This window comes from Theobroma cacao, chromosome 4 (assembly GCF_053813885.1).
Source record: "Theobroma cacao isolate CCN51 chromosome 4, ASM5381388v1, whole genome shotgun sequence".
Lineage (NCBI taxonomy): Eukaryota > Viridiplantae > Streptophyta > Magnoliopsida > Malvales > Malvaceae > Theobroma > Theobroma cacao.
Window position 1 is genome coordinate 40,065,805 of NC_142642.1, and position 26,545 is coordinate 40,092,349.

Below are 26,545 nucleotides of genomic sequence, written 5' to 3' on the forward strand. Positions count from 1 at the left end.
CAAAAACAAAAAGTCTCTCCAAAATCAAAAAATTTCCATAATTACATTAAATTACAAAAACAATCAAAATTCTGATTTATTGCCAAAATTACAATATATAATTGCATATCTTTAAAGCTTTCCAACAATTAAATTGCATATCTTTAAGTATAAGCATGAGGATGAGCCATAAGGTATGCTTCTATAACTTCATACATGCCAATAGCTCTATCCTTTCCAAACTCAATATCTTGTTCTTTGATCTCGATACCTTCCTTCGCCTTGTATTCACTAGTCATCTTACAGATACAACCTCCATAGCCATAAGCTTCAAATTTGACCTCGTAACTGATAGACTCGAGTTTGTCAGTCAACGCATCACCTTCGATCAAAGTATACTTGCACATGAATTTCTCCTTGTCGAGCTCATCAATTCGATGTTTCACATATTTAAAAGGGCTAGCTGCAATATATAAATCAATGATCAGAACCCAGAATTTTTGAGGATGACAATCATATCGAATTGGGCACTTACCTTCAGTGAAGTTGATCTGCTTGATGCTACCAGCATCTCCTTCCCCTTCAATGAATTCAATGCTTTTGATAGATGAAAACATGAGCTTGGGGCCGAGGTTGTGAGAGTCAAGGATCAAGGCCTTGAACATCCTGGCAGGAGTCACCTGGGATCGGAACGTTTGAGTGATCTTAGTAACACCCATTTTTCTCTGTGCTGTGATAAGATTGGGAGAAGAAGAGAAATGGAGTCAGATTTTAATGTCAATGAAGGGTTGCTAGACCTGTTTGTCAATGAAAAGTTGGTGGTGGGGTTTGGCACGAAGCTTCTAAAAGTCTATATTCAAAGTATGTAATGATTCAGCTTCAGGACTAGTACAAGAGTCTTCACCTTTGGTTTGCACTGTTTTATTTTTACTTTTATTAAGAGTTTAAGACAAGTTAATACTGCTGGAATAGACTCAAAAATTGTTGACTAATAAAAGCATGAAAAATTAAAGATAGAATTATCCAAGTTATTTTTATTTTTATTGATTTTTGTTTATAAAATTTTAATTTTATTACATTTATAATATTTTCATATTGAGGTATTAAAAATTAATATTAACGGTTCATCGAGAGATAATTTTAGTAATGTGAAAATATATAAAGTATTACGAAATAAGGTAAGTTCTATTAAAATTATATTTTATAAAATTAATTTGTATTGATAATGTGAATTTGATTGACTTAGTTGTTATTAGATAAATTTATTATTTATTAATTAAAAATAATTTAATTGAGAAGTCATAAATTCAATAAATACCTCGAATGATAATGATTTGACTGATAACTTAAAGCAGGAGATGAGAGAATCCAATAAAAAAGAGGGACAAGTATAAATGTCCTCCTGTACATTGAAGGATGAAACATTGCAAGCCAAACCCACATCAGGTAGATCCTTATTAAGGCAATCATAGCCAGACCCAAAGCTAAAAGGCTGGAGTGCTGTAACAAAGCAAACATGGAGAAAAAACCCCTTCGATTATCATTTGCAAAAGAAATTTTTATCAGAGTACTTTAATTTGATTAAGCATAAGCATCAGGGTTCTGAATGAGATAGCCTTCCACAACTTTGTACATAGCCAAGGCCTTTTCCTTGCCAGTCTTAATCTCCTCTTCGGTAAGCACGAAATCACCCTTGGTGTAGTAAGTGCTTGTCATCTTGTTCTTGCTGCCCCCATCTGCTGTCGGCTCAAACTTAACATCGTACGTAATTTTCTCCAGTTTGTCCATCAACCCGTCGCCTTCAATCAGACTGTATTTGTATGAACAATTCTTTTCATCGAGCTCTTCGATCCTGTTCCTGATGCACTTAACTTGGCTACCTGCATAGTAGTTATGTTAATATAAGGCCAACAGGGCGTTGATATTCATTCTGGAAAAAAAATTACTTGGACCCTCTTGGCTTACCTTCAGCAAAGTTGATCTGCCTGATGCTTCCTGCTCCTCCATCACCTTCAGTGATTTCAATGCTCTGAACAGCCAATGGCATAAGCTTTGGGATGAGATTGTGAGAGTCAACAATCAAGGCTTTGAACAGCCTGGCAGGTGGGATTGGGGAAGTGTACTCATCGCTGTAAGTTGTGACACCCATGGCCAGCTCTATATGGTGGTAGAAGTTGCTCTGAAACTTGTAGTGGTGAGTGACACTGGTGAAGGAGGGTGTATTTATAGGTTCAAATCGAACAATGCTTATCCCTGACATTGTTTCAAGGTTGAGTTTCCAAGGGCCTGGAAATTTATGCTAGTACAAATGCAAAGAACAAAAGTATGGATCTTTCCTGATGGACCCAAAATCAGCCTCTAGAGAGTCAGAAAGTTGCTCATGTCTTTATTAGGGACTGAGTATATTCATTGCTACAAACACCAATTACTAAGTTGCAGAATCAATGATCCAAAACATTTGTAATGAAGACAAATGCAAGAACCTTTTCCACAAACTTAACGAATCCAAAGCATTTAATCATTCACTTTAGGGAGAAATCATAGTCAAACTCAAAAAAGGGGTGATAGCATTTGAAAATTTCTATGGAGATTTGTTTGTCTAACAAGAAAATTTTATGCAAGATTTAACACAGACAGAGTATGCTAGTAACAATATGCCCATTTCTTTATCCTATTTAATGGAGCATTCCCTGGAGATGTAGTATATACCAACTCTCACGAATCTGATTATATTTCCCAGTATCTTTTGGCAAAACTATGTCAGCTTCAATCAACCATCCCACTAGATTGTTGGTTATTGGATTCAGCTTATTTCATTCAAGTTTGAATAATACTTTTAAGCCAGTGACTTGTTGAATATCATAACAGCCGGCAATAATCTGTCCTTTTTCATTTGGAAAGGAAAGAAACCCCATTCTATTTTCCATTAGCTAAGCATCGGCGTATTCCAGAACAATATTTCATCAGAATTTTATTTAATCATGCAAAAACTAGTTCCCATAATGCACAAACAAATAGTATAGTTGTATATTCTTACAATAGATTACGGTTCTCAACATATCAAGGAAAACATCATTTGAATCTTTAAATGGTAACACACTGCAACCGCCCAAAACCATCTAGAAGACTTTGCTTCTGAAGTTCGATCTAATGGTTCATGTAAACGTAACACTATCCTCCATTTTATGGCTGTTCACCAGACAACTAAATTCTCCAAGAATTGGAAAAAGAAAAAGAGAAAAAAAGAGCCGCAGGATCCACCTCTACATTGCCGCTGCCATAAACACAGGATCCTATTGCAAACACTAGAACAAGGTGGCATTTTGCCCAAATGAATCACATGAAGTCATAGTCATCCACATCATCATAAGCATTAACAACCAAATCATCATCTGGTTTATCAACATGGAGCTGTTTTTTCTTGCCACCTGAAAAAAAAGTCCAAAAGCAGTTGGAGAATCACAGTATTTACATGTGATTACAAGCATAACATGAATTCAGAAGCTATCTAATCATAACAGGTTGTTAAAAAGTTGAGTTAGTCAAACACAGCTTTTCTTTATATTAAAATTAATTGGGGCTCCATGCACCTTCAAAAATACAGGTGTTGTGGAGTTATTTCTTATTTCTTACTAACACCTTTGCAAAAGGAGGTGCGTGATACATCAGAAAGGGTTGAATGGACTTTAAGCTTAGGATTAAATTTAATGGTTACTTCAGTGAGGGGTTGGCCAAAGTGTGATAGATGACCATTTAAAGCGTGAAAGATTGGCTCACCATCAAGTGTATATCTGAAACAGATGTGGAAAATAAAGAAGAGAAGATAAAGAACTATGTCTCTTAATCTTCTTCTTCTTCTTCTTTTTGACAAATCTTCTTCTTATTTAATGCCCCAGAGCTGTTTCAGATCTCAAATCCAAAGTAAACCAAGGCCATATAAGGAACCTTCAAATGTCTACCTAACCTGTCCGGATGCGTAAAGCAAACTTAACAGCCTAAGCCTAAGGGTTTCAAGGAATAAGGATTTACAGGCTCTACACCTATAACCTTCTAGAATATCTTTTGTGGGCTGGAGAGGGTCATTGCTATCATCTGGAGGAACTTTAACAACATTAAAAGTTGCCCTCCTTTAAATTATGTGGGGAGTGGTAATTATATCTTGCTATAATCATTATATAATTCACTCTTGCTATAAGCATAATGCTCAAGTACATATGTGAGTACTTAATTATAGTCAATATGCTCTTCCTTAGAAAATAGAGTGGATGCCATTTTCTTAACACAATTAATTTAAAATTCTCAATTAAGTGAAAAATTGAAGCACCATATGTTTCTAGTTTTCTTTTTCTTTCTTTTGACTGAGTTCATAACATGGGACTCAATAATGAAAAACTGCAAATATTTTACCTGTCTTCTTTTTACTTGTGGCTTCTTTCTCTGCTTTTAGCTTTTCATTTGCAATTGCTGTGATTGAAGACGCAATATCTTTGGCATCAGCTGCTTTCAAAGACGTTATTGATAGTCTCATCACTGCCTTGAGTAGTCCAATATAATGGTAACTTTTCTGCATCAAAGAATGTATTTGGGTAACGTAAGAACTTTCTCAATCTAGAACCAGGACAGGAAAAGAACGATGATTAATCGCACCTCATATGGGAGAAGCTTATGAGAAATAAGCTCAGCATATTCTGCAAAGTCACTTTCAGATTTGGGAATAAAATTATCAAGAGTCTTGTCATCACCTTTCTTGGCAAAAAGTTCCGCAGTGGACCTGTAATCAGCTTCTTCCACAAGCCTAATAGAGAAAGCAAATGGTCAGAATGTGGTGTCTTAACGACAAAAAACATTGAAGTATTAGAAAAATATCAATTTTGGAGACATATGCAAGTAAAACGAGGTGCCTTAACAATTTTGAGATCCAAGCATGTAGATGGGTGGAGAAAAACAATATGGCTTCAGTTAATTTCGAAATGAACTACAAAGATTTAGTTCTAAAGAGAGGTGAGCCAAGTTAAGTTGTAGCAATTTTATTATGCAGTAACACCCACTCTAAATGACCAAGGAAGTTTAGAAGCAAAAAAAAAAAAAAAAAAACTGAATTTCTACCTTTGTTGGCGAAGCTTCTCGGCCACGGGATCAAGGGGCTCTTCCTTAGCTACTTCAGCAGTTTTCTCTTTCTTTACAGTAGCTTTTGATTCAGGTTTTTTGGGGGCCTTCTCTTCAGGAGCTTTTACTACAGGCTCCTGATACCAATTAAGGAAACAACGCATTAACACAAGCATATAGTCTTACTCTATTATCAGATATTAACACAAATACCTTGTGTATGATAACATTCTTTGTACAGAATGTCCATAGAAAATAGCTAAGTAACAACTTAAATATGTGATAAGATATTTTTGCTAATGACTTTAAAACAACAGCAGATCTTCTATGAAAACACTATTATTCTGTCTATGCACATGTTAATATTGTTCTTACTTCTTCTCTGTTGGTTTATTCAGTGGGAAAGATATTTAACCATGTTACAGGTGACACTCTAATTAGCCTCCAAGCAATTGTTGAGCCAGCTGTCAAAGTGATACAAGTTTAGAAGACAATATAACAGCTCTAGATAACACTCCATCTACTTGTTTCTAGCTCCAAATGGTAAGAATTGAGGGCAGGTTTTTGTCCTACGAGTCCCATCACTCTAAATCATCCATCAAATAGCTTAACTGATGAATGCAGGATAGTAATGCGCCCTGACAAGAAATTCTTATGACATCAAGATGATGTTCATCTTAACACAGTTTGCAACACCATCCCAACCATCCAGAAAAGAAAATTTGATACTACTATTTATACTATTATTTATCCATCTAACAATCCCCTACGATACACATCAAAAGCAAATTTAGGATATTATTTCTTTTAATCTGGAAAGAGCAATAACTTTCAAAATTACACTAAGTGACACATACACCAACACTTGACACTTGTAACCAGATCTTCTAGCTTATTTTTTAGGTGGTAAAAATTTCTTAGTGAGATTGCCATTTTCCACAGATTTTATTGTATAGATTTTTAAAAGCAGAATAAATATCGATAGTCATTGAAGAGCCCAGACAGTAATAAATTTGTAAACTAAACTACTACCAAGTTAACATAAAATCATCATACCTGAGGAGGTTCATCTTCATCCTCCCATGATTCCTTCACAATATCATCATCAACGTCCTCATCATCCCATTTGGTTTTAGGTTGCTCCTTTGAAAAAATTGGTGGAACCTCATCCTCTGCAACAATATCACACGTCTTCATGAGAGATGACAAAAAATGAAAAGAGGACAAATAGCAGATCGAAAATAAAGGACATTATGTGATAGGTTCTTCAATTAAGGATCTAAAATCCTAAAACAGACCAAAGTTCCAGTGCTTGTTCACAACTTAAAAACAGATGAAAGATAAAGGGAATTGAAGCTCCTTTAACGTAATGTGAGCCTCTTCTTTACACTTCAAACCTCCTAAACAAGACTACGGGGATACTGTCAGGTAATGGCTCAAGCTAAATTTGAGCATGAGCACATACGGATCCCTGCAACCGAAGCCCAGTCTAGCTTCCCAGCATGTTTTGCCAAAAGTACCATTCTTTACACCACAAGTAGGTTAGAAAAACACACTAAATTTCTCCGTAATCTACTCCTTTCCAAATGGCAACACCATAACCGATTTCCCACTAAACCCTTACTGAAAGTAGTCAGCTTTTGAAACATCCAAACCCCATAAAAACGACAGCAAAAAAACAAAAAATAATCCCAATTTTCAATTAAACCAAGTAATTTTAAGCTCTTGTTAAAAACAAAGCCTCCAAATGCAAGTTTATACACAATAAAACAGATTTAAAAAAAAAAATATCACTTATTAATCCGACCCCAACTAAAACAACAAATAGGTAATAAAATTTTTATCGAACAACATTACCCCAGTCCTCCATCTACTTTTCAACTTATCGAAATTCCACGAATCGAAGAACAATCCTGAACACCCCCAAAATTGAAACAAACAAACAAAAGTCATTCCTTTAGATTAAAAATTTGAGAAAAAATTAAAAAAAGGAAAAGAAAAATTAACAAGAAACCCATGAAGAAATCACTTGCCTTGAGAATAATTAAGGTTTAGGGTTTGATGTTAATCTGAGCTCGGGGTTTCTTCCTTTAGTGCTCGGTTCAAACGCCAAAGCACCAACTTTAAGGAAGATGAAAAATTTTAGGGTTTTTATACTTTAATTTTGTTTTCCAGGGCATTTCTTTTGTTAAGTAGTACTGGACTCGAAGTCCAACTAGATTCTTGGGCCTTCAGTTGGCCCGTTCCGATATTAATGTGAATTTACTTAAATACCCTATCTCAAGATTCTTCCGTCTTGCTTAGTGGACTCTATAATGGTGTTTTTGTTTTTCTTTTCATTTTTCATTTTTCCTTTTTTTTAAACAATAGACAGGGTGGAAAAGCCATTTGAATAAACTAGGATAATAAAAACAGGGTTTAAGATATTTTATAATCGAATTCTCGAATAATAAAACAGTTATAAATTCGAGTAAAAGTCGAGTTATGATAACAGAAAATTCACTATTTATTTATACATGATGATTTTTAATATTAAATTTTAATATGCATATTTTTTTGAGATATTTTTTATACCATTTTTATTAAAATTTAAAATGATGAATTGACAATTTTAATATTATATATATACAGAGATATATGTTCACATCCTCATGATCACTTAACATTTGAAGTATAATTCTCAAACAAAATGATCAATCAACAATCAATATCTCAACTTTGACTCAACCACCATTTTTTTGTTGTTGGATTGAAATAAAATTCAATTGATTTGGCAATTCTACTATATATTTGATTAATTGATAGTTCATAGGAATTAAAAACCCTTTACTCTATTCATCCCATAGAAATTTTGGATTTAGAAATAGGATGACTTGAATATCTCAAACTTTACTGATACCTTCATCACAACATAATTTCCTGGATATACAACTCCTTTATTTAGCAGTACAATTGATGACTTTGAGCATCAATGGGTACAAAACAACTTGCTTACTAATCACAAACTGTGAACTCTTATTCCCAATCCAACATTTGCGTGGAAGAAAAGGAAAAAAAAAATCAAATCTCTCACAAGCACACATGCATTACACAAATTTATATGATCAATCTCGTTTTGTTTTACTCTCTCTAGGCGTCAGGATTTGCCAGGAGATAGGCTTCAATAGCCTTGAACAGACCCAAGGCCTTTTCTTTCCCTGACTTGATTTCCTCTTCCTTGATCTCGAAGTCACCAATGGTGTAATACTTGCTGGTGCTCTTGCAGATGGAACCCCCATCAGGAGAAGGCTCCAACTTGGTCTCGTAACTGATTTTCTCGAATGCGTTCATCAGTGCATCACCTTCGATCACAGTGTAGCAGTATGTGAAGTTGTCTTTGTCAACTGATTCTACCTTGTGCTTCACATATTTGAACTGGCTCCCTGCAATAAACAGCAATGGTTAGTATTTATAACTTGGCTTTTAATGAAGTAATGTTAACCAGTTGTCTCATGTGAACTAACCATCACCGAAAGTGAGTTTCTTGATGCTGCCAGGCCCTCCATCTCCTTCGATGATTTCAACACTCTTGATGGCCTTGGGAACAATCTTGGGGATGAGCTTGTCACCATCAAGGACGAGAGCCTGAAACATCTTGGCTGGGGGAATTGCTGTAACGATCTCAGACTCGTAAGTGAAAACACCCATGATGATGAACCAAAACGATTTACTTGGAAATGATCAAAAAGGAAGAACGGAAGAAGAGAACTGAATTATTTAATTTGTGGGTGCAGATCTTTGAACCTCAAGGTGTGCTATTTATAGGCTCAGCTTGAAGGTTTTACCTTCTGCAAATGCAGCCTAGTGGATCGAAAACCTATAGGTGATCATCTCTTCATATATTTTATTTATAATTTGGTTCCATCATGACTTGGTAATCAAATTATTTAAGTAAGAAATTGGTTCTGTCTTTGTACTCACGTGAATACGATATCAAACTGGAGTTATTGACCTTTGACTGCAATTAATCTTGAGAGGAGATGAGTAAGAAAAAACTCCGATATCAGAAGTGAGAGAAACCTTTGAACTTTTGTGCTTCCTGCCGGCATTGTTTAAACATTTAAACATTACAAAATCTATTTCTGCTATGGGAGAGTCCACTGTCACATATGTACATGGTAAATACGAGTATCAATGAAATTTATTCTGATAATATTTCTTATTATTAAATTGTCTTCAATTTTTGTTGTTAGTAGATTCACAAGGACTTTGCCTTGCAGCAAAGGAAAGTGGAGACATCTGGAAAAGTCATGACAGACCAATTTACAGAATAGTTCTCCCAGCACCAGCATAAAGCAGCATTGGGACCCTTCAGCTAAGCTATAAGAATTACAGTAAGAGAAAGGTTACCATTGCCATTGCCATCATATTGTTCCGGATTCTCAAGCTTATTTTGCTTAATGTTATTAATTCGACTTGGTGTCTTCTTTCATATTAAAATAACATTAAAAAAAACAGAAAATTAACTCTCTGAAATTGTTCAAGATAGTGCTAAATCAGAACTAGTAAAACAGAAACTGACAGGGAACAAGAAATGGGAGTTCAGTACGGTTAAATGACTTGGAAATATGGATCAAAGTTTAGAAACAGGAAGGTTTTACCTAGTGGATAGCGTGTTCATATGGTTTTGCCTCCATAGACAGAAAATATTGTGTTAAAGAGTATTCAAGAAAGGCAGCCACAGGCCACTTGGCCATTCAAATTAATTATTCTTCTGCTCTTATAGTATGATATTTTGTTGACAATTTAGACGGTGATCATTTTCTTATTTCGGCAGTGTAATGACATTGTTTTCCACATCAAATTATCTTAAAAAAACCCGTGCTAGATGCCTAGAATTATTCCAAGCAGGACCATTAACTTATTGCCCCAAGCAATGTTTGAAAAAAGATGTTTTTATGATTGGGACTCCCCTGCCAAAGTTGACTGGCTAACTCTTAAAGCTTCTGACTTCCTGATTTTGAGATTTCGAGTTCATCTGACACGACCCAAATTTCTACAATAACTATTCTCCTTCAACTAAACAGAGTTTCATTTGGCTTGATTAATTATCCAAACCAAGTGTGAAAAACTTTGAGGAAGGTTTGGGAATTCACCATCTGCTCTTCATGACTTTGAAAGTATTGCCTACTGTGTGTATAGTTGGATGACTAAGAAATACAGGAATCTCTAGCAGATATATTCTGGCTGCATTTCTTTCTGACACTTGATCATATGGAGCTCAATAATTTGGCAAATCTTGAAAGATGAAGATAAATAGATAATGCACCAATTCATTCGCAACAGATAGGCCTGATGGCATGACAGTTTTCCTTAAATATATTTTGATGCTCCTTTATTGTGACCTATTATTAGCAAACTGAAGGTCATTCTTGGACCAACATTTTTAACAGTAAAAGGGAAAAAGGAGAAGAAAATAAAAGAAAGAAACTCCCCCACACAACATGAGCACAAACGCATGCATCCCACATTATATTATGATCATTGAATTGTGGATGCTATGTCTCAAAAGTTTGGGATTTTTCAGTAGGCATCAGGATTTGCCAGAAGGTAAGCTTCAACAACCTTGAAAATTCCCAAGGCCTTTTCTTTGCCGGCCTTGATTCCCTCTTCAGTGATCTCAAAGTCACCAATGGTGTAATATTTACTGGTGGTCTTACATATGGATCCCCCAGCTGGAGATTGCTCCAACTTGGTCTCATAAGTGATTTTCTCAAGCGTGTTCATCAGAGCATCGCCTTCAATCACACTGTAGATGTAAACAAAGTTATCTTTGTCTAATGCTTCAACCTTCTCCTTCATGTAATTGAATTGGCTTCCTGCATGTGGGAATGCAAATGAAGTGTAACAATGTTTTCCACACAATCATATATGATTCAAAGTATTTAGTTGCATGATCAATTAACTAACCTTCTCCAAAGGTAATCTTCTTGATGCTCCCAGGCTCACCACTGCCTTCAATGTACTCAACACTCTTAAAAGCCTGGGGAACAATCTTGGGGATGAGATTGTCACCATCAAGGATACAAGCTTTGAACATCTTGGCTGGTGGAATTGCAGTAGCAACCTCAGATTCGTATGTGAAAACACCCATGATTACTTGGAATTTTGGGAATGATCAAAGGAAGAGTGAAAACGGAGTTGATTGATTGTTATGCAGAGGAGATTACTTATGTGTGGAGATATGAATCTAAAAGTGTAGTATTTATAGAGTGGGCTTCAAGATTAGCTGTTGACAATGTAATCAATAGATTTTCACTGAAAGTTTGTACTTTAGCCAGAGAGAGCAACCAATTTATGATTGATTCTGGTTTGTGTACTTATCTTGCTCATCTTCAATATGCAATAATATTCAATCTAACCACAAAAGAACAAATTTGTGGATCACGGGTGCAGCGTTTTGGGAAGAAGATTGAAAGGAAAAGAACTCTAATATTTTAAGCCAGGAAAACCTTGAATCCAAGTGCTTGGACTATTAGAAACTAACAGCTACTTTCTGCAGACGTCTGCCAACATGGTTTAAAAGTTTAAACCATGATCATGCATGAAATATTCAGTTTGAGAACATATTTCTAGATAATTATTTGTAAGTATTTTCCTGGGTATAAAACATGTGACAGCAAAGGGCCAGATCATTTCAGTCCTTCCTCTTTCCTCGTTAGGATCCTCAGCCTATCTTGAATCTTGGTCAATGGTAGTGTGATAAGTTCAACATGGTTTCATGCTCAGGCAAGATAAGCAAAGCATGAAAATTTGAGACCCTACTGATCAACCAAGCCATAAATATCATTATCAGTTAGGATCTATATGATCAAGTGACCGTCAGAAAAACGGAATAATTTTTTAAATAGATTCTTAAACTTGCAGGACTGATGTTTTATCATCCCAAGCCAATTTGAGAAAACAAATTGTTCGAAGCCACCTGCTTAAGTCCAATAACTATCAGTAAACTTCTGTTTCTTCAATTTAAGGATTCATGCATGCTTCTCAGCAGCTTCAAATTTTAGTTTAAACAGGTAGGCTTGATAATTATTTGTTCAGTAAACTTCAACTGGGTGATAGTAAAATGATGGGATTCGTATTGTTAAGAAATCTAAAGACGATTTGCTTCAATTACTGTTTTGTTTTAGGTCAGGAATGAGGTAAAAGATATGAATTTACAGGTCTAATTTTCTCAAGGTCTTGGAGACAGGGCTAATGGAAATTTGGCCTTTGTTTCTAAAAATTTACATCATTTGGCAAGTAAAATGCTAGTGCATTACTAATCCAAATGTTCTTTGTTTTGCAATTACACTCCATTGATTCTAGTTCCATTCAGATATAACTTTACAAGTTTATCTAGGCCTGCTGAACAGAACATCAAAGTTTTATTAGCTCATAAAAGGTAGAGTTGCCCTTGCCCTGATAGAACAGACCAAAATATGGACATCCATTTTTACTAGTATGGGTAGACAGAAAAGACTTTCTTGAAGAGATAATATTGCAACTTTTTAATAGGCATCAGGATTTGCCAGGATGTAAGCTTAAACAGGTTGCCTTAAGGAATTTGTGTCAGAAATATACAGTTTCACATTGCTTCTGCCACTTGAACGTTTTATGTTCAATAATTTGTAAATCTTGAAAGGTGAAGATAATGCACTCATCATTCACACTGGATAGCTGGACCACACAACAATCTTTTAGTAAATTTTGATCATGATACTTTATTTAGTACTGCAGTTGACATTTACAGTTCAAGCTTCCCGGTATTCTCAACAAACCATGAACTCTTATTAGCAATCTGAAGGTCACATGGACCAACAACTGCAAAAGCTCAAAAGTAGTAAAAAGGGAAAAAGCAACTCTCTTACTCAAGCACATTTGTATGATCATTCAAGTAGATGCTATCTCAATATTGGGACTTTTAGTAGGCATCAGGATTTGCCAGGAGGTAGGCTTCAACAGCCTTGAACATTCCCATAGCCTTTTCTTTGCCTGCCCTGATTCCCTCTTCCTTGAGCTCAAAGTCACCAATGGTGTAATACTTACTAGTAGTCTTACATAGGGATCCCCCAGCTGGTGAGGGCTCTAACTTGGTCTCGTAAGTGACTTTCTCAAGCATGTTCATCAAAGCATCACCTTCGATCACACTGTAACTATACACAAAATTTTCCTTGTCTAGTGCTTCTACCTTCTGCTTCATGTAATTGAATTGGCTTCCTGCATGTAGGAAGGCAAATATAGAGTATGGTTATTAGAGGCAAATGAAACACTTCTAACTTCTAATTCAGTATATTATTCACGGTATTTTAGTTGCATATATATTAACTAACCTTCTCCAAAAGTAACTTTCTTGATGCTCCCAGGCTCACCATTGCCTTCAATGAACTCAACACTCTTAAAAGCCTGAGGAACAATCTTGGGAATGAGCTTGTCGCCATCAAGGATACAAGCCTTAAACATCTTGGCTGGTGGGATTGTAGTAACAACCTCAGATTCGTATGTGAAAACACCCATGATGATTACTAGTGATCTTTGAAATGATCAAAGGAAGAGTGAAAAGAGAATTGATTGATTGTTGAGGTGTGGAGATGTGAACCTGAAGCTGTAGTATTTATAGACTGAGCATGAAAGATAGCATTTCTGAATGTAGCTAGCCGGGTGATTTGTTTATATGTTATTGAATGGTTTCAGTTTTACAATGTAATCAGTTATCAATTGAAAATTTGTAATCTAGTCCAGAAAGCACCTAATAAAACCTCCATTTGATTCTGGTTTGTGTACTGACCTTACATATTCTTTAAAATGCAGCAGTCAAGCTTACTATAAAGAACAAATTTATGGATCTTGAAAGCAGCCAATGTCCGAAGAAGAATAGAAGGAAAGAACTCTAATATTTTAAGCACAAAGACCTCGAGTTCAGGTACTTGGACTAGTAGGAACTTGTAGGTACTTGAGAGTTGTGATTCTTATCTCATAAGTATGTTTATAAGGTAAATTGTAATAATTAACTGATGAAAGGTTTTGAAGTTAAATTTGCAGCCTTTACAGGCGAACCAAAGGCCCTTCTCCCAGGTTCTTAATTATGTGATTTTTCAACATACAAATCTATGACCGTTTTTCATCATGTTTCACTCCTCTTACTGCTGACAGATGTGTAATATTCTTATCTTACCAAATCCTTGGTTTTGTTTACTTTCATTAGTCAGAAATCCCCGTTATTAGTTTTAAATGCATGTATTGTTTTTATTAAATCCATATTTTGGTGTTTTTTTGAAAGAATAACTTACTGGATTTCATAATCTCAAAATTCAGTATCCTGAATTTTGTTACTTCTTGATATGTAATTAAGAGTCAGATCAGCACTTTTATATTTTAAACAAATCAGTAATTTCAATGAAATAGTCGGTAAATATTCTCTAAAAGCAATAAAGATGTCTTTGCTCTATCTGTTGTCGTCATCGATTTTTAATCGTAAAATTAGAGTGAAAAATCAAATCAAATTGAATCTTAAAAGAAAAATCATAATAAAATAAAAAATAACTATATTATTATTTATAAAAATATTAAGTACATGTACATATGTAATTTAAATAAAAAAAATTAAGAATATTGACTTCATCTCATCAAGCAGTTCTTCTTCTTTTGTTGTGATTAGATAAGAGAATCTCTCAAGTTTGACATGCGATCTTGAAAGCACCCTCAGTCGCGATCAAATCATTTTTGTCAGGATGAACTAAAGTGTCACTTCTTTATAATGTTTCTTAATCGTCGTTGGATCAACAGAGGAACAATTTTCGGTAAAGAGAGTTGAATATAGGACTTCAGTATCATCTATCTTCATCTTCTGGCAAAGATTTAGCATCGAATCAAACTTGTAAACAAGATAGGCCGCAATGTATTTCTGAACGATATGTAACTCAGGGTTCAAATCAAGTGCTACGGACCCTTATTGGATAGCTTTGTCGATATTTCCTAACTTAAAGTATTTTTCTACAGCTGCTTTGGCATTTTCAGCAGCGATTTGCGTGAGTTGAGATTGACAGAGACTTTGAAGATGAAAATCTGTCATGATAATACAATTTCTTCAAAGAAAGGTAAAAACTGATATTTAAGAATGATTGAAAATTTTGTGAGTTATAAAAGAGGTATTTATATTGATGGAAACTTAGGTTCAAAAGAAAGCTAATTTCTTTGAGTTATAGGACGAATCAACCCAATCAGCTTCAAAATCAAACTAACTTTTTTGGTTTAAAAGGAAGGGATAGAATCGGGATTTGAGTTAGAGATGATTTGATAAAAAAAAATTTTTTTAAAAAAGGAGGAAAATAAATGATGACAATCGCCACGCTGAAAATATATCCTCCCAATGATAGCATACTTGGACAGTTACAAGCAGCAAATATCTGTGAATTGTGACCTTTCACCAGTGTAACTTAGTGGCACAAATAACGTTACTATGCCCATACCAAGTTATATGGAAATTTTAGAAAACTAAATCGATCTTTGTCAGACTTTTATGAAGAATTTGCAAATTGCAGACTAACCCAAACTATCTGTAAGTAACCCTTGATTATCATTTCATATATCAAAGATGGTTCAGCTCAAACTTTTTAATTATAATGAAATACAGATGATCTTTCTTGTTTAGCCAATCAAAGAAATATCAAAATCACACCATTAAAAATTGATGACATGAAGAACAGCAAGCAGGAGCTGAAAGGCAACCTAGTTGTAGGCATCAGGATTTGCCAAGAGGTAAGCTTCGACAGCCTTGTACATTCCCAAGGCCCTTTCTTTGCCTGCCTTAATTTGCTCTTCCTTGATCTCAGTGTCACCAATGGTATAATACTTGCCGGTGCTCTTGCAAACTGATCCTCCATCTGGGCCTGCAGCAAACTTAGTCTCATAACTGATCTTCTCAAGTGTATTCATCAAAGCATCACCTTCGATCACACTGTAACTGTATGAGAAATTCTCTTTGTCTATTCCTTCAACCTTGTGCTTCACATACTTGAATTGGCTGCCTGCATTTGTTGCCAAGCAAATCAATAAAGCATTTATTACTTTGAATAATTTACTTTGAAGTAGTGGCAAGAAATTAAAACTGAAGTAGTTATGATGCAAACTAACCTTCACCAAAAGTAATCTTCTTGATACTTCCAGGCCCACCATCTCCTTCAAGGAGCTCAGAGCTCTTGATTGCCTGTGGCACAACCTTGGGGATAAGATTGTCAGCATCAAGAACAAAGGCCTTGAACATCTTGGCTGGGGGGATTGAGGTAGCAACCTCCATTTCATAAGTGACAACACCCATGATGCTGAACTAGGAGCTTGCAAATGTTCAAATCAAGGAAGACAAGCAGAGAGAGAAAACAGGAGGATTAACTGAGTGTTTGAGGTGCGGAAAAAGGTGAGAACTAAGATGATATTTATAGACTGAGCTTTGAAGCTTAACAATTCAATTTCTTCAATATTTTAGTTGGAAAAAATATCCAATTGTGACAAGGAAACGGTTACTGCTTTTCAAAGAATTTGCACCAGTCAAAGAAAGCACCTTGCATGAGAAGGATAACTATCATAGTAAATCTCCAAATGATCATTTTAAATGTGGTACGGACCTCTACTTGCTTGATATTTATTGAAAAATGCTTACATGTATGCAGAGAGAATATCATAGCAAGGAAAGCTTCTGATTTGATTAATTACTTGAATAATTAATAAAAGCTTAACAATTATTACTTTTTCTGCACACACTTGCAGTGAACAAATAAACAACCAAAATTTTAACAAATCTATGATATTAATCGGTTTAGACATCTAGAAGGAAGAAAGGTAGGATCATGAAACAATTCCATTTGACCATTTCCTTACAAATGGTGCCCATGGGGCCTTTTGGCATCAAAACAGGCTGCAGAATTTCAATATAATTGAGATCAAAGAAAGATTGTAACTTGGTTTACTAGTTCATAAAGGAACACCTAAAAAGAAAGCCTTGGACTATCTAAATATGATTTTCTTCAGTAACTGTTTTGCTATATTTGAGGAATGAGGTAAAATATGTGAATTTACAGGTCTAACTTCCTCAAGGTCTTGGAGACAGGGCTAATGGAAATTTTGGCCTTGTTTCTAAAAATTTTCAAAGTTTTTTAAACTGGTGGCTGTAAAATGCTGGTTGCATTACTAATCCAAATGTTTTTTGTTTAGCAATTGCACTCCATTGATTCTAGTTCCAGCCAGATATAACTTTACAAGTTTACCTAGTCCTGATGAACAATTCATAAAACTTTTATTAGCTAACAAAAGGTAGAGTTACCCATGATAGAACAGACCAAAAATAACTTTAAAACAAATAGAAATCCGTTTTTTTCTAGAAGTGATAATATTGCAAGTTTCAATAGGCATCAGGATTTGCCAGGATGTCAGCTTAAACAGGTTGCATTAAGGAATTGGTCTCAGAAATATACAGTTTCACATTGCTTCTGCAACTTGACTTTCTTATGTTCAATAATTTGCAAATCCTGAAAGGTGAAGATAATGCACTCATCATTAACACAAGATAGCTTGACCACAACAATTTTTTAGTAAACTTTGACCATGATCCTTTATTTAGTGTTGCAGGTGACATTTACAGTTCAAGCTTCCCGGTATTTAGGACAAACTATGAACTCTTATTAGCAGCCTGAAGGTCACATGGACCAACAACTGCAAAAGCTTAAAAGTAGTAAAAAAGGAAAAGGCAACTATCTACTCAAGCATATTTGTATGATCATTGAAGTAGATGCTATCTCAATATTGGGATTTTTAGTAGGCATCAGGATTTGCCAGGAGGTAGGCTTCAACAGCCTTGAACATTCCCAAGGCCTTTTCTTTGCCTGCCTTGACTCCCTCTTCCTTGAGCTCAAAGTCACCTTTGGTGTAATACTTACTAGTAGTCTTACATAGGGATCCCCCAGCTGGTGAGGGCTCTAACTTGGTCTCGTAAGTGATTTTCTCAAGCATGTTCATCAAAGCATCGCCTTCGATCACACTGTAACTATACACGAAATTTTCTTTGTCTAGTGCTTCTACCTTCTGCTTCATGTAATTGAATTGGCTTCCTGCATGTAGAAAGGCAAATATAGAGTATGGTTATTAGAGGCAAATGAAACACTTCTAACTTCTAATTCAATATGTTATTCACAGTATTTTAGTTGCATATATATTAACTAACCTTCTCCAAAAGTAACTTTCTTGATGCTCCCAGGCTCACCATTGCCTTCAATGTACTCAACACTCTTAAAAGCCTGAGGAACAATCTTGGGAATGAGCTTGTCACCATCAAGGATACAAGCCTTAAACATCCTGGCTGGTGGGATTGTGGTAACAACCTCAGATTCATAAGTGAAAACACCCATGATTGCTGGCAATCTGGGAATTGATCCAAGGAAGGGTGAAAAAGAGGATTGATTGATTATTTTGCAGAGAGAATTTTAAGGATTGGAGATGTGAACCTGAAAGCTGTAGTATTTATAGACTGAGAGTGAATAATAGCTTTTCTGAAATTAGCCGGGTGAAATTCAATTGATTTCTACATTATTTTATTGAATGGTTTCAGTTTGATAATCAATTTCAATTGAAAATTTGTAATCTAATGAAATTTCCAATTGATTCTGGTTTCTGTACTGACCTTATAAATTCCTCGATATGCAACGTTCAAGCTTACTATAAAGAACAAATTTATGGATCTTGAAAGCAGTCAACATCAGAAGAAGATTAAAAGGAAAGAACTCTAATATTTTTTACAGGTGAACTAAAGGCCTGGTTTCCAGGTTCTTAATTCTTCTTTGGCTATTATTAAAATAAGAGTTGGCGATGTATTTAAAGAAGCTAAAGGGGGTAATTTGGTGAAACTCCGAAACTAGTTTTTGGCCAATTAATCAATCATCTGCTGCAACAGTGACGCAGTTTTTGGTATACATGTTTGTTGATTCCCAATTCTAAATAGAAGACTAAAGTTTGTTTCAAAATTATCCTGGAGTTAAATCTCTAATGGACACACCAATACGTGAATGGGGTTTAGCAAGTTGCAAACTCTGCGGGACAAGGGGAAACTTTTGTCAATGCAAGAATTCCTTTACATATAATTGGTAAATGATGCATGGATGTCAAACGCATAAAGAAATAGAAAACGGGAGAAAATTAGATTCACAATCCACATCACAGTCTAAACAGATAATTTTCTAGCCATATATATCTGCACTTCATGAGAATGGTCAAATATTAAGACTTTGAGTTTATTACTATAATAGTGGCAATCTTTACTAATCATGCATGGTCAAAATGGTTCAGAAAGATTTAACCCAAGCAGTGAAATTTCATCACTAAATTTTTCTAGGGAAACAACAAAAACAAACCCATGTTGTAATTAACTCTGTACAATATCCTGATAGTCAATTTTGACTGAACACTAGTTAACCATTTGTTGGGTAACCAGCTATGGCCTGTTGCCTGTGAACCAGTTAATCATAAGTCATCCGAGATATTCCTAGTATTTTTCATGGAAAAAATTCAGACTACTGTTCCAGGCTTTATCATTAATTTCTTCTGACCAATTGATTGAGATTGTTTAGTAAGAGATGGGTGGCCATATGTTCTTCTAGATTTGAGAAAAGTATGATTCATATCTATCACACATTGAAAATTTTGCACAGCTTTAGTTGTCTAAATACCACCTCCATTGCTCGTAGTTGTCACACGACTCAAAAGAGAAAACTCCTTTTAAACAATTAATTCCTCTTATTTCTTTCTTCAACTAACTCGATCATGGGTGTTTTCACTTATGAAATGGAGGTTGCCACAGTGATCCCTGCCGCAAGGATGTTCCAGGCCTTCGTCCTTGATTAGGACAACCTCATTCCCAAGATCCTGCCACAAGCTATTAAGAGTGTTGAAACCCTGGAAGGAGATGGAGGGGCTGCAACTGTCGAGCAAGTGAACTTTGGCGAAGGCTAGTTTCACATTTCTCGATTTTTCACTTCAAACATTTCGATAGTACAAATGTTTTACAAGTGATTTTTGTTTTCAACTTTTACAGGCAGCCAGTTCAAGACAGTGAAGAACAGGATTGGTGAGATTGACAAGGAAAAATTCACGTACGGCTACACTGTGATTGAGGGCGATGCCCTGATGAACACACTCGAGAAAATCTGTAATGAGATCAGATTCGAGGCCTCACCTGAGGGAGGATCCATCTGCAAGAGCAGCAGCACTTACTATACCATCGGTGACATTGAGATCAAGGACGAGGAAATCAAGTCTGGCAAGGAAAAGGCCTTGGGAATGTTCAAGGCTGTGGAAGCTCACCTCTTGGCAAATCCTGATGCCTACAATTAGGCCAAATTGTAATTAATTTATGCCTGTAATGTTATATGGAAATTGATGTGTGTTTGTCTTAATTTCCTTTTGAAAGAGAGTGGTCTTTGTTATTTCTTTAGCCTAGTCGCCTTTGGCTGGGCTAATAAGAGCTTTCCAGCTAATTCATTAGAGAAATTGTCTTGTTTTTCAATACAAATATATAAACAAAAAAAATGATTTGTGATTATTTAATTTAATTGAATGTGAATGGAAATAAAAAATAAAGATATATAATATTACTTATTAAGAGATTGAAAGAGACAGTTACACAAAATTTAACTTTAATTTTATTATCATTAAAATTATTATCAAATTATTGAAATATTTGATGTTTTGTTTTAACTTTTGAGACTTAGGTGATGTGGTAAACGCTGTCAAACATCATAAAAATTGAAGGGAAAAGATGAAAAAGGAATAATGACTGTAGAAAAAACCAGCAAGAACTCAAGCCTTTGGGGTCCCAACTTGGATGAAAACAAAATACCAGGTTAGAGTTCAAAGAAATCAACTGATGGAAATGCTAAACGTGAATCACCATAAATAAATTCTTTCATGAACTCGCGATGGAGACTTGAAAATGGATTCTTCATATAGAAAGGCTGAAGAAAAGGCATTGCAAAATGGGAGGTGAAACATTTATTCAGAGAAAAAAAAAAACAGCTTGCAGATAGCCTTGCGAAGGAGGGGGTTCACAGACAGGCGGACTTCATCAATGTCTTTGAGTGATGTTTTTCTGAGATTGTGCTGGGCAAACAGATGGAGACTAAAGCTTCCAAAGGAAGAATGGGAGGTAAGAAGTGAAATGCTGTGCTGGGATGTAGGGCCTGCGGAAATGAACTCTCTAACAAGTTTCAAGTGTAGCTGGCCTTTGTATTGTCAAGGTTATGCTCTGTCTGTATGAGTCTGATATGATTGTCTCTCTGATTGACTGTGTACAGTTGAGTCACCAGCTCTTGTGTCTTTTTCTGGAAGTCTGGTATGTAAATTTATTTTGAGCTGCTGGGATAGCATGTGGGTAATTCTGGACTGCTAGTGCAGGTGACTTTTTGGTTTTGTATAGCAGGGTTCAGCTCTGAATTTTTGAGTAACAGAGCTTTGATCATCTTTTGTTTACTCAGGGGAGAGGATTTCACTCTTTCTTAATTAGGCTTACTCCATCTAAAGTGGAGACCATTTTACAAAATGGATGAAATTCACCTCTCAAAGAATTACTGTCAAGCAATTCAGACTGTAAATCTTCAATTTCAAGAAGTTTGAAGCTTATTCTTTGCCCCAATCAAGCAAGTTCAGTTGAAAATTTCATCACAATTTTGCAATTGTATCCTCTGATGTGCTTTCTATGAATACCAAGTATAAACAAAGACAACAACTATACCTTTCTTGAATGAAAGTCAAGCATCCCATAAAACAAAAAGGGAGAACAGACAAAACGTAAAAAGTCATATAAACTCTGTATGAGTTTGAAAAATATATGTAAATTAATGCATACTAATTATAATATCTGGCTAATTTGTGTATGTGTTGACATTGAACTTTTCTCAGCAATTGCCTCCTTGCGTAAGATACTTGCTTTCTTGATAGTCCAAGTCTTCTTATTAAGCATTTGACTGCATAATTAGTTTCTTTTCTTCTTTTTGGTCTTTCCTTTCTCACTTACTATAATGAACTAGTAAACCAAGTTCCCATCATTAACAACTTAACTTTTATGACATTGGTACAGCGCCTGCATTCTGAATTGGTGGGGGGCAAAAGGATTATTTGTTATTAAGTTTTCTATATAGTTTCAACAAATTTTTAAAACTTCAGTGGAGCAACTACCCCACAAGTCAATACATATCTTCTATAAATTGAACATAATGGCAATGCCTTTGTGTTGAATAAAAGCAAGCAGAGACTTGGGATCTGTGGACATCAATCTTGCTGTGAAAATTATGTGATTTTTCAACATACAAAGTTTTTGGCTGCTTAACCCAAATCTTTCAGAAAAACTGCAAAAATGAATACCAGTACTGCAGGTTAACCAAATTTTGTTGCAAGTAAAACATTGACTTGTTTGTCATTTCATATATCAAAGATGATACAACTCAACCTCTTTAATTATAATGAAATACAGATGATCACACTCAGGGACCAACCTTATTTAGCCAATCAAGGGAATATGAAAAATCACAACATTAAAAAACTGATGACACGAAGAACAGCAAGCTGGAGCTGAAAGGCAACCTAGTTGTAGGCATCAGGATTTGCCAAGAGATAAGCTTCAACAGCCTTGTACATTCCCAAGGCCCTTTCTTTCCCTGCCTTAATTTGCTCTTCCTTGATTTCAATGTCACCAATGGTATAATACTTGCTGGTGCTCTTGCAAACTGAGCCTCCATCTGGGCCTGCAACAAATTTGGTCTCGTAACTGATCTTCTCAAGTGTATTCATCAAAGCATCACCTTCGATCACACTGTAACTGTATGAGAAATTCTCTTTGTCTATTCCTTCAACCTTGTGCTTCACATACTTGAATTGGCTTCCTGCATTTGTTGCCATGCAAATCAATAAAGCATATGTTATTTTGAATAATTTATTTTGAAGTAGTGGCAAGAAATGAAAACTGAAGTAGTTATGATACAAACTAACCTTCACCAAAAGTAATCTTCTTGATACTTCCAGGCCCACCATCTCCTTCAAGGAGCTCAGAGCTCTTGATTGCCTGTGGCACAACCTTGGGGATAAGATTGTCAGCATCAAGAACAAAGGCCTTGAACATCTTGGCTGGGGGGATTGAGGTAGCAACCTCCATTTCATAAGTGACAACACCCATGATGCCAAACTAGGAGTTTGGAAATGTTCAAATCAAGGAAGACAAACAGAGAGAGAAAAGGGGAGAATTAACTGAGTGATTGAGCTGTGGGAAGAAGTGAGAACTAAGATCATATTTATAGACTGAGCTTTGAAGCTTAACAATTCAATTTCTTCAATTTTTAGTGGGAAAAAAGTCCAATTATGAATAGGAAATAGTTACTACCTTTCAAAGAATTTGCACTAGTCAAAGAAAGCACCCTGCATGAGAAGAATAATTATTATAGTAAATCTCCAATTGATCATTTTAAATGTGGTACCGACCTCTGCCATATATTTGCTTGATATTTATTAAAAAATGCTTACATGTATGCAGAGAGAATATCATAGCAAGGAAAGCTTCAGATTTGATTAATTACTTGGATAATTAATAAAAGCTTAACAAATATTACTTTTTCTGCACACACTTGCGGTGACCAAATAAACAAACAATTTATGATATTAATTAATCGGTTTAGACATCTAGAAGGAAGGATGATGAAACAATTCCATTTGACCATTTTGTTATCAGAACAAAGAAAGACGGTAACTTGGTTTACTAGTTCATTATCATAAGTGAGAAAAGAAACACCAAAAGAGAAAAAAAAAAAAAAGCACAAAGACTTGGACTATCTAAAGATGAAAGGTGAAGATAATGACAAATCATTCACACCGGGTGGCTTGACCACACAACAATCTTTTAGTAAATTTTGACCATGATCCTTTATTTAGTATTGCAGTTGACATTTACAGTTCAAGCTTCCCGGTATTCTCGACAAATCATGAACTCTTATTAGCAATCTGAAGGTCACATGGACCAACAACTGCAAAAGCTTACAAGTAGTAAAAAAGGAAAAGGCAACTCTCTTACTCAAGCACATTTGTATGATCATTGAAGTAGATGCTATCTCAATATTGGGATTTTTAGTAGGCACCAGGATTTGCCAGGAGGTAGGCTTCAACAGCCTTGAACATTCCCAAGGGCTTTTCTTTGCCTGCCTTGACTCCTTCTTCCTTGAGCTCAAAGTCACCTTTGGTGTAAATACTTACTAGTAGTCTTACATAGGGATCCCCCAGCTGGTGAGGGCTCTAACTTGGTCTCGTAAGTGATTTTCTCAAGCATGTTCATCAAAGCATCGCCTTCGATCACACTGCAACTATACACGAAATTTTCTTTGTCTAGTGCTTCTACCTTCTGCTTCATGTAATTGAATTGGCTTCCTGCATGTAGAAAGGCAAATATAGAGTATGGTTATTAGAGGCAAATGAAACACTTCTAATTTCTAATTCAATATGTTATTCGCAGTATTTTTGTTGCATATGTAGTAACTAACCTTCTCCAAAAGTAACTTTCTTGATGCTTCCAGGCTCACCATTGCCTTCAATGTACTCAACACTCTTAAAAGCCTGAGGAACAACCTTGGGAATGAGCTTGTCGCCATCAAGGATACAAGCCTTAAACATCTTGGCTGGTGGGATTGTAGTAACAACCTCAGATTCGTATGTGAAAACACCCATGATGATTGCTAGTGATCTGGGAAATGATCAAAGGAAGAGTGAAAAGAGAATTGATTGATTGTTGTGGTGTGGAGATGTGAACCTGAAGCTGTAGTATTTATAGACTGAGCATGAAGGATAGCATTTCTGAATGTAGCTAGCCGGGTGATTTGTTTATATGCTATTGAATGGTTTCAGTTTTACAATGTAATCAGTTATCAATTGAAAATTCGTAATCTAGTCCAGAAAGCACCTAATAAAACCTCCATTTGATTCTGGTTTGTGTACTGACCTTACATATTCTTTAATATGCAGCAGTCAAGCTTACTATAAAGAACAAATTGATGGATCTTGAAAGCAGCCAATGTCAGAAGAAGAATAAAAGGAAAGAACTCTAATATTTTAAGCACAAAAGACCTCGAGTTCATGTACTTGGACTACCAGGAACTTGTAGGTACTTGAGAGCTGTTATTCTTATCTCATAAGTATGTTTTTATGGTAAATTGTGATAATTATCTCATAAGACCTGCTTCTATGTTCTTAATTTAAGACAGCTCTTCAGCATATTTCTCTCCTCTTACTGCTGACAGATTGTGTAATATTCTTATCGTACCAAATTCTTAGTTTTGTTTACTTTCATTAGTCAAAAATCCCCGTTATTGGTTTTAAATGTATTGTTTTTATTAAATCCATAGTTTGGTGTTTTTGGAAGAATAACTTACAGGATTTCAAAATCTCAAGAATAAAGATCCTGAATTTTGTTACTTGTTGGTATGTAATTAAGAGTTAGACCAGCAATTTTATACTTTAAACAAATTAATAGTTTCAATGAAATAGTTGGTAAATATTCTCTAAAAGCAATAAAGATGTCTTTGGTCTATCCGATGTTGTCATCCATTCTTAATCATAATTATGATTAATTGTTAAATTGGAGTGAGGAATCAAACTAAATTGAATCTTAAAAAAATAAAATCATAACAAAATCAGAACTAACTATATTATTATTTCTAAAAGTTTTGAGTACATGTAAAGATATAATTTGAATAAAAAAAAAAGAAGATTCAACTTCATCCCATCAAGTTATTCTTCTTTTATTATGATCAAATAAGAGAGTCTCCCAAGCTTTACGGATAATCTTGAAAGCCTCCTCAGCCGCGATCAAATCATTCTTGTCAGGATGAACCAAGAGTGCCACTTCCTTATAATGTTTTTTGATCGTACCAGCATCAACAGAAAAACAATCTTCGATAAAAAGAATCGAATATAGGACTTCAGTATCGTCCATCTTCATCTCCTGGCAAAAGCATAGCATCAAATCAAACTTGTGAACGAGATAAGCTGCAGTGTATTTTTGGACCATTCGTAACTCAGGGTTCAAATCAAGTGCTGCGAATCCTTGTTGGATGGCTTTGCCGATATTTCTCGTATTCTTCTGTAACTGCTTTGGCATGTTTCGCAGCGGTTTGCATAAGTTGAGATTGGCAGAGACCTTGAAGATAAAAATCAATTATGATAATACAATTTTTTCAAAGAAAATGAAAAAATTGATATTTAAGAATGATTGAGATTTTTGTGAGTTATAAAAAATGGTATTTATATTGATGGGAATTTGGCTTCAAAATAAAGCTAATTTATTTGAGTTATAGGATGAATCAACCAACTCAACTTCAAAATCAAGCTAAATTTTGTTTGATTTGAAAAGAAGGGTAAAATCGGGATT

At 35.2% G+C, this 26,545-nt stretch overlaps 9 protein-coding genes, 1 long non-coding RNA gene and 2 pseudogenes across 11 annotated transcripts; 2 read left to right on the forward strand and 10 right to left on the reverse strand.

Annotated features, from left to right (window-relative positions):
* Window positions 1-51: 51 nt before the first annotated feature.
* On the reverse strand, window positions 52-812 carry LOC18603569 (major strawberry allergen Fra a 1-3-like). Its single transcript, XM_007035625.3, has 2 exons — window positions 515-812; window positions 52-442 (listed from the first exon to the last, which is right to left on the reverse strand). Exons 1-2 carry the CDS (start codon window positions 696-698, stop codon window positions 144-146), a joined length of 483 nt encoding a protein of 160 aa, XP_007035687.1. The 5' UTR covers window positions 699-812; the 3' UTR covers window positions 52-143.
* A 539-nt stretch (window positions 813-1,351) lies between these two features.
* On the reverse strand, window positions 1,352-2,280 carry LOC18603570 (major allergen Pru ar 1-like). The gene is made up of 2 exons (XM_007035626.3): window positions 1,945-2,280; window positions 1,352-1,859 (listed from the first exon to the last, which is right to left on the reverse strand). The coding sequence occupies exons 1-2, from the start codon at window positions 2,237-2,239 to the stop codon at window positions 1,561-1,563; spliced, it is 594 nt and encodes a 197-aa protein (XP_007035688.3). The 5' UTR covers window positions 2,240-2,280; the 3' UTR covers window positions 1,352-1,560.
* A 644-nt stretch (window positions 2,281-2,924) lies between these two features.
* On the reverse strand, window positions 2,925-7,239 carry LOC18603571 (uncharacterized). The gene is made up of 7 exons (XM_007035627.3): window positions 7,119-7,239; window positions 6,943-6,998; window positions 6,142-6,257; window positions 5,086-5,222; window positions 4,627-4,774; window positions 4,387-4,543; window positions 2,925-3,407 (listed from the first exon to the last, which is right to left on the reverse strand). The coding sequence occupies exons 2-7, from the start codon at window positions 6,953-6,955 to the stop codon at window positions 3,316-3,318; spliced, it is 663 nt and encodes a 220-aa protein (XP_007035689.1). The 5' UTR covers window positions 6,956-6,998; window positions 7,119-7,239; the 3' UTR covers window positions 2,925-3,315.
* Window positions 7,240-7,954: 715 nt separating this feature from the next.
* Window positions 7,955-8,864, reverse strand: LOC18603572 (major allergen Pru ar 1-like). The gene is made up of 2 exons (XM_007035629.3): window positions 8,589-8,864; window positions 7,955-8,507 (listed from the first exon to the last, which is right to left on the reverse strand). Exons 1-2 carry the CDS (start codon window positions 8,770-8,772, stop codon window positions 8,215-8,217), a joined length of 477 nt encoding a protein of 158 aa, XP_007035691.1. The 5' UTR covers window positions 8,773-8,864; the 3' UTR covers window positions 7,955-8,214.
* A 1,553-nt stretch (window positions 8,865-10,417) lies between these two features.
* LOC18603573 (major allergen Pru av 1-like) lies at window positions 10,418-11,413 on the reverse strand. Its single transcript, XM_007035630.3, has 2 exons — window positions 11,035-11,413; window positions 10,418-10,943 (listed from the first exon to the last, which is right to left on the reverse strand). The coding sequence occupies exons 1-2, from the start codon at window positions 11,216-11,218 to the stop codon at window positions 10,648-10,650; spliced, it is 480 nt and encodes a 159-aa protein (XP_007035692.1). The 5' UTR covers window positions 11,219-11,413; the 3' UTR covers window positions 10,418-10,647.
* Window positions 11,414-12,861: 1,448 nt separating this feature from the next.
* On the reverse strand, window positions 12,862-13,673 carry LOC148763403 (major allergen Pru ar 1-like). Its single transcript, XM_088805561.1, has 2 exons — window positions 13,437-13,673; window positions 12,862-13,323 (listed from the first exon to the last, which is right to left on the reverse strand). The coding sequence occupies exons 1-2, from the start codon at window positions 13,618-13,620 to the stop codon at window positions 13,028-13,030; spliced, it is 480 nt and encodes a 159-aa protein (XP_088661687.1). The 5' UTR covers window positions 13,621-13,673; the 3' UTR covers window positions 12,862-13,027.
* A 2,040-nt stretch (window positions 13,674-15,713) lies between these two features.
* On the reverse strand, window positions 15,714-16,423 carry LOC148763404 (major allergen Pru ar 1-like). The gene is made up of 2 exons (XM_088805303.1): window positions 16,237-16,423; window positions 15,714-16,130 (listed from the first exon to the last, which is right to left on the reverse strand). The coding sequence occupies exons 1-2, from the start codon at window positions 16,418-16,420 to the stop codon at window positions 15,832-15,834; spliced, it is 483 nt and encodes a 160-aa protein (XP_088661429.1). The 5' UTR covers window positions 16,421-16,423; the 3' UTR covers window positions 15,714-15,831.
* Window positions 16,424-17,904: 1,481 nt separating this feature from the next.
* Window positions 17,905-18,560, reverse strand: LOC108661748 (major allergen Pru av 1-like). Its single transcript, XM_018119411.2, has 2 exons — window positions 18,317-18,560; window positions 17,905-18,203 (listed from the first exon to the last, which is right to left on the reverse strand). Exons 1-2 carry the CDS (start codon window positions 18,498-18,500, stop codon window positions 17,908-17,910), a joined length of 480 nt encoding a protein of 159 aa, XP_017974900.2. The 5' UTR covers window positions 18,501-18,560; the 3' UTR covers window positions 17,905-17,907.
* A 1,348-nt stretch (window positions 18,561-19,908) lies between these two features.
* LOC148763405 (major allergen Pru ar 1-like) lies at window positions 19,909-20,567 on the forward strand (annotated as a pseudogene).
* A 1,957-nt stretch (window positions 20,568-22,524) lies between these two features.
* Window positions 22,525-23,412, reverse strand: LOC18603574 (major allergen Pru ar 1-like). The gene is made up of 2 exons (XM_007035631.3): window positions 23,128-23,412; window positions 22,525-23,021 (listed from the first exon to the last, which is right to left on the reverse strand). Exons 1-2 carry the CDS (start codon window positions 23,309-23,311, stop codon window positions 22,723-22,725), a joined length of 483 nt encoding a protein of 160 aa, XP_007035693.2. The 5' UTR covers window positions 23,312-23,412; the 3' UTR covers window positions 22,525-22,722.
* Window positions 23,413-24,097: 685 nt separating this feature from the next.
* On the reverse strand, window positions 24,098-24,977 carry LOC108661749 (major allergen Pru ar 1-like; annotated as a pseudogene). The gene is made up of 2 exons (XR_016025816.1): window positions 24,663-24,977; window positions 24,098-24,549 (listed from the first exon to the last, which is right to left on the reverse strand). The product of XR_016025816.1 is annotated as a major allergen Pru ar 1-like (transcript).
* On the forward strand, window positions 24,917-25,399 carry LOC148763406 (uncharacterized). Its single transcript, XR_016025817.1, has 2 exons — window positions 24,917-24,990; window positions 25,141-25,399. It is a non-coding gene; the product is annotated as an uncharacterized LOC148763406 (long non-coding RNA).
* Window positions 25,400-26,545: the final 1,146 nt, after the last annotated feature.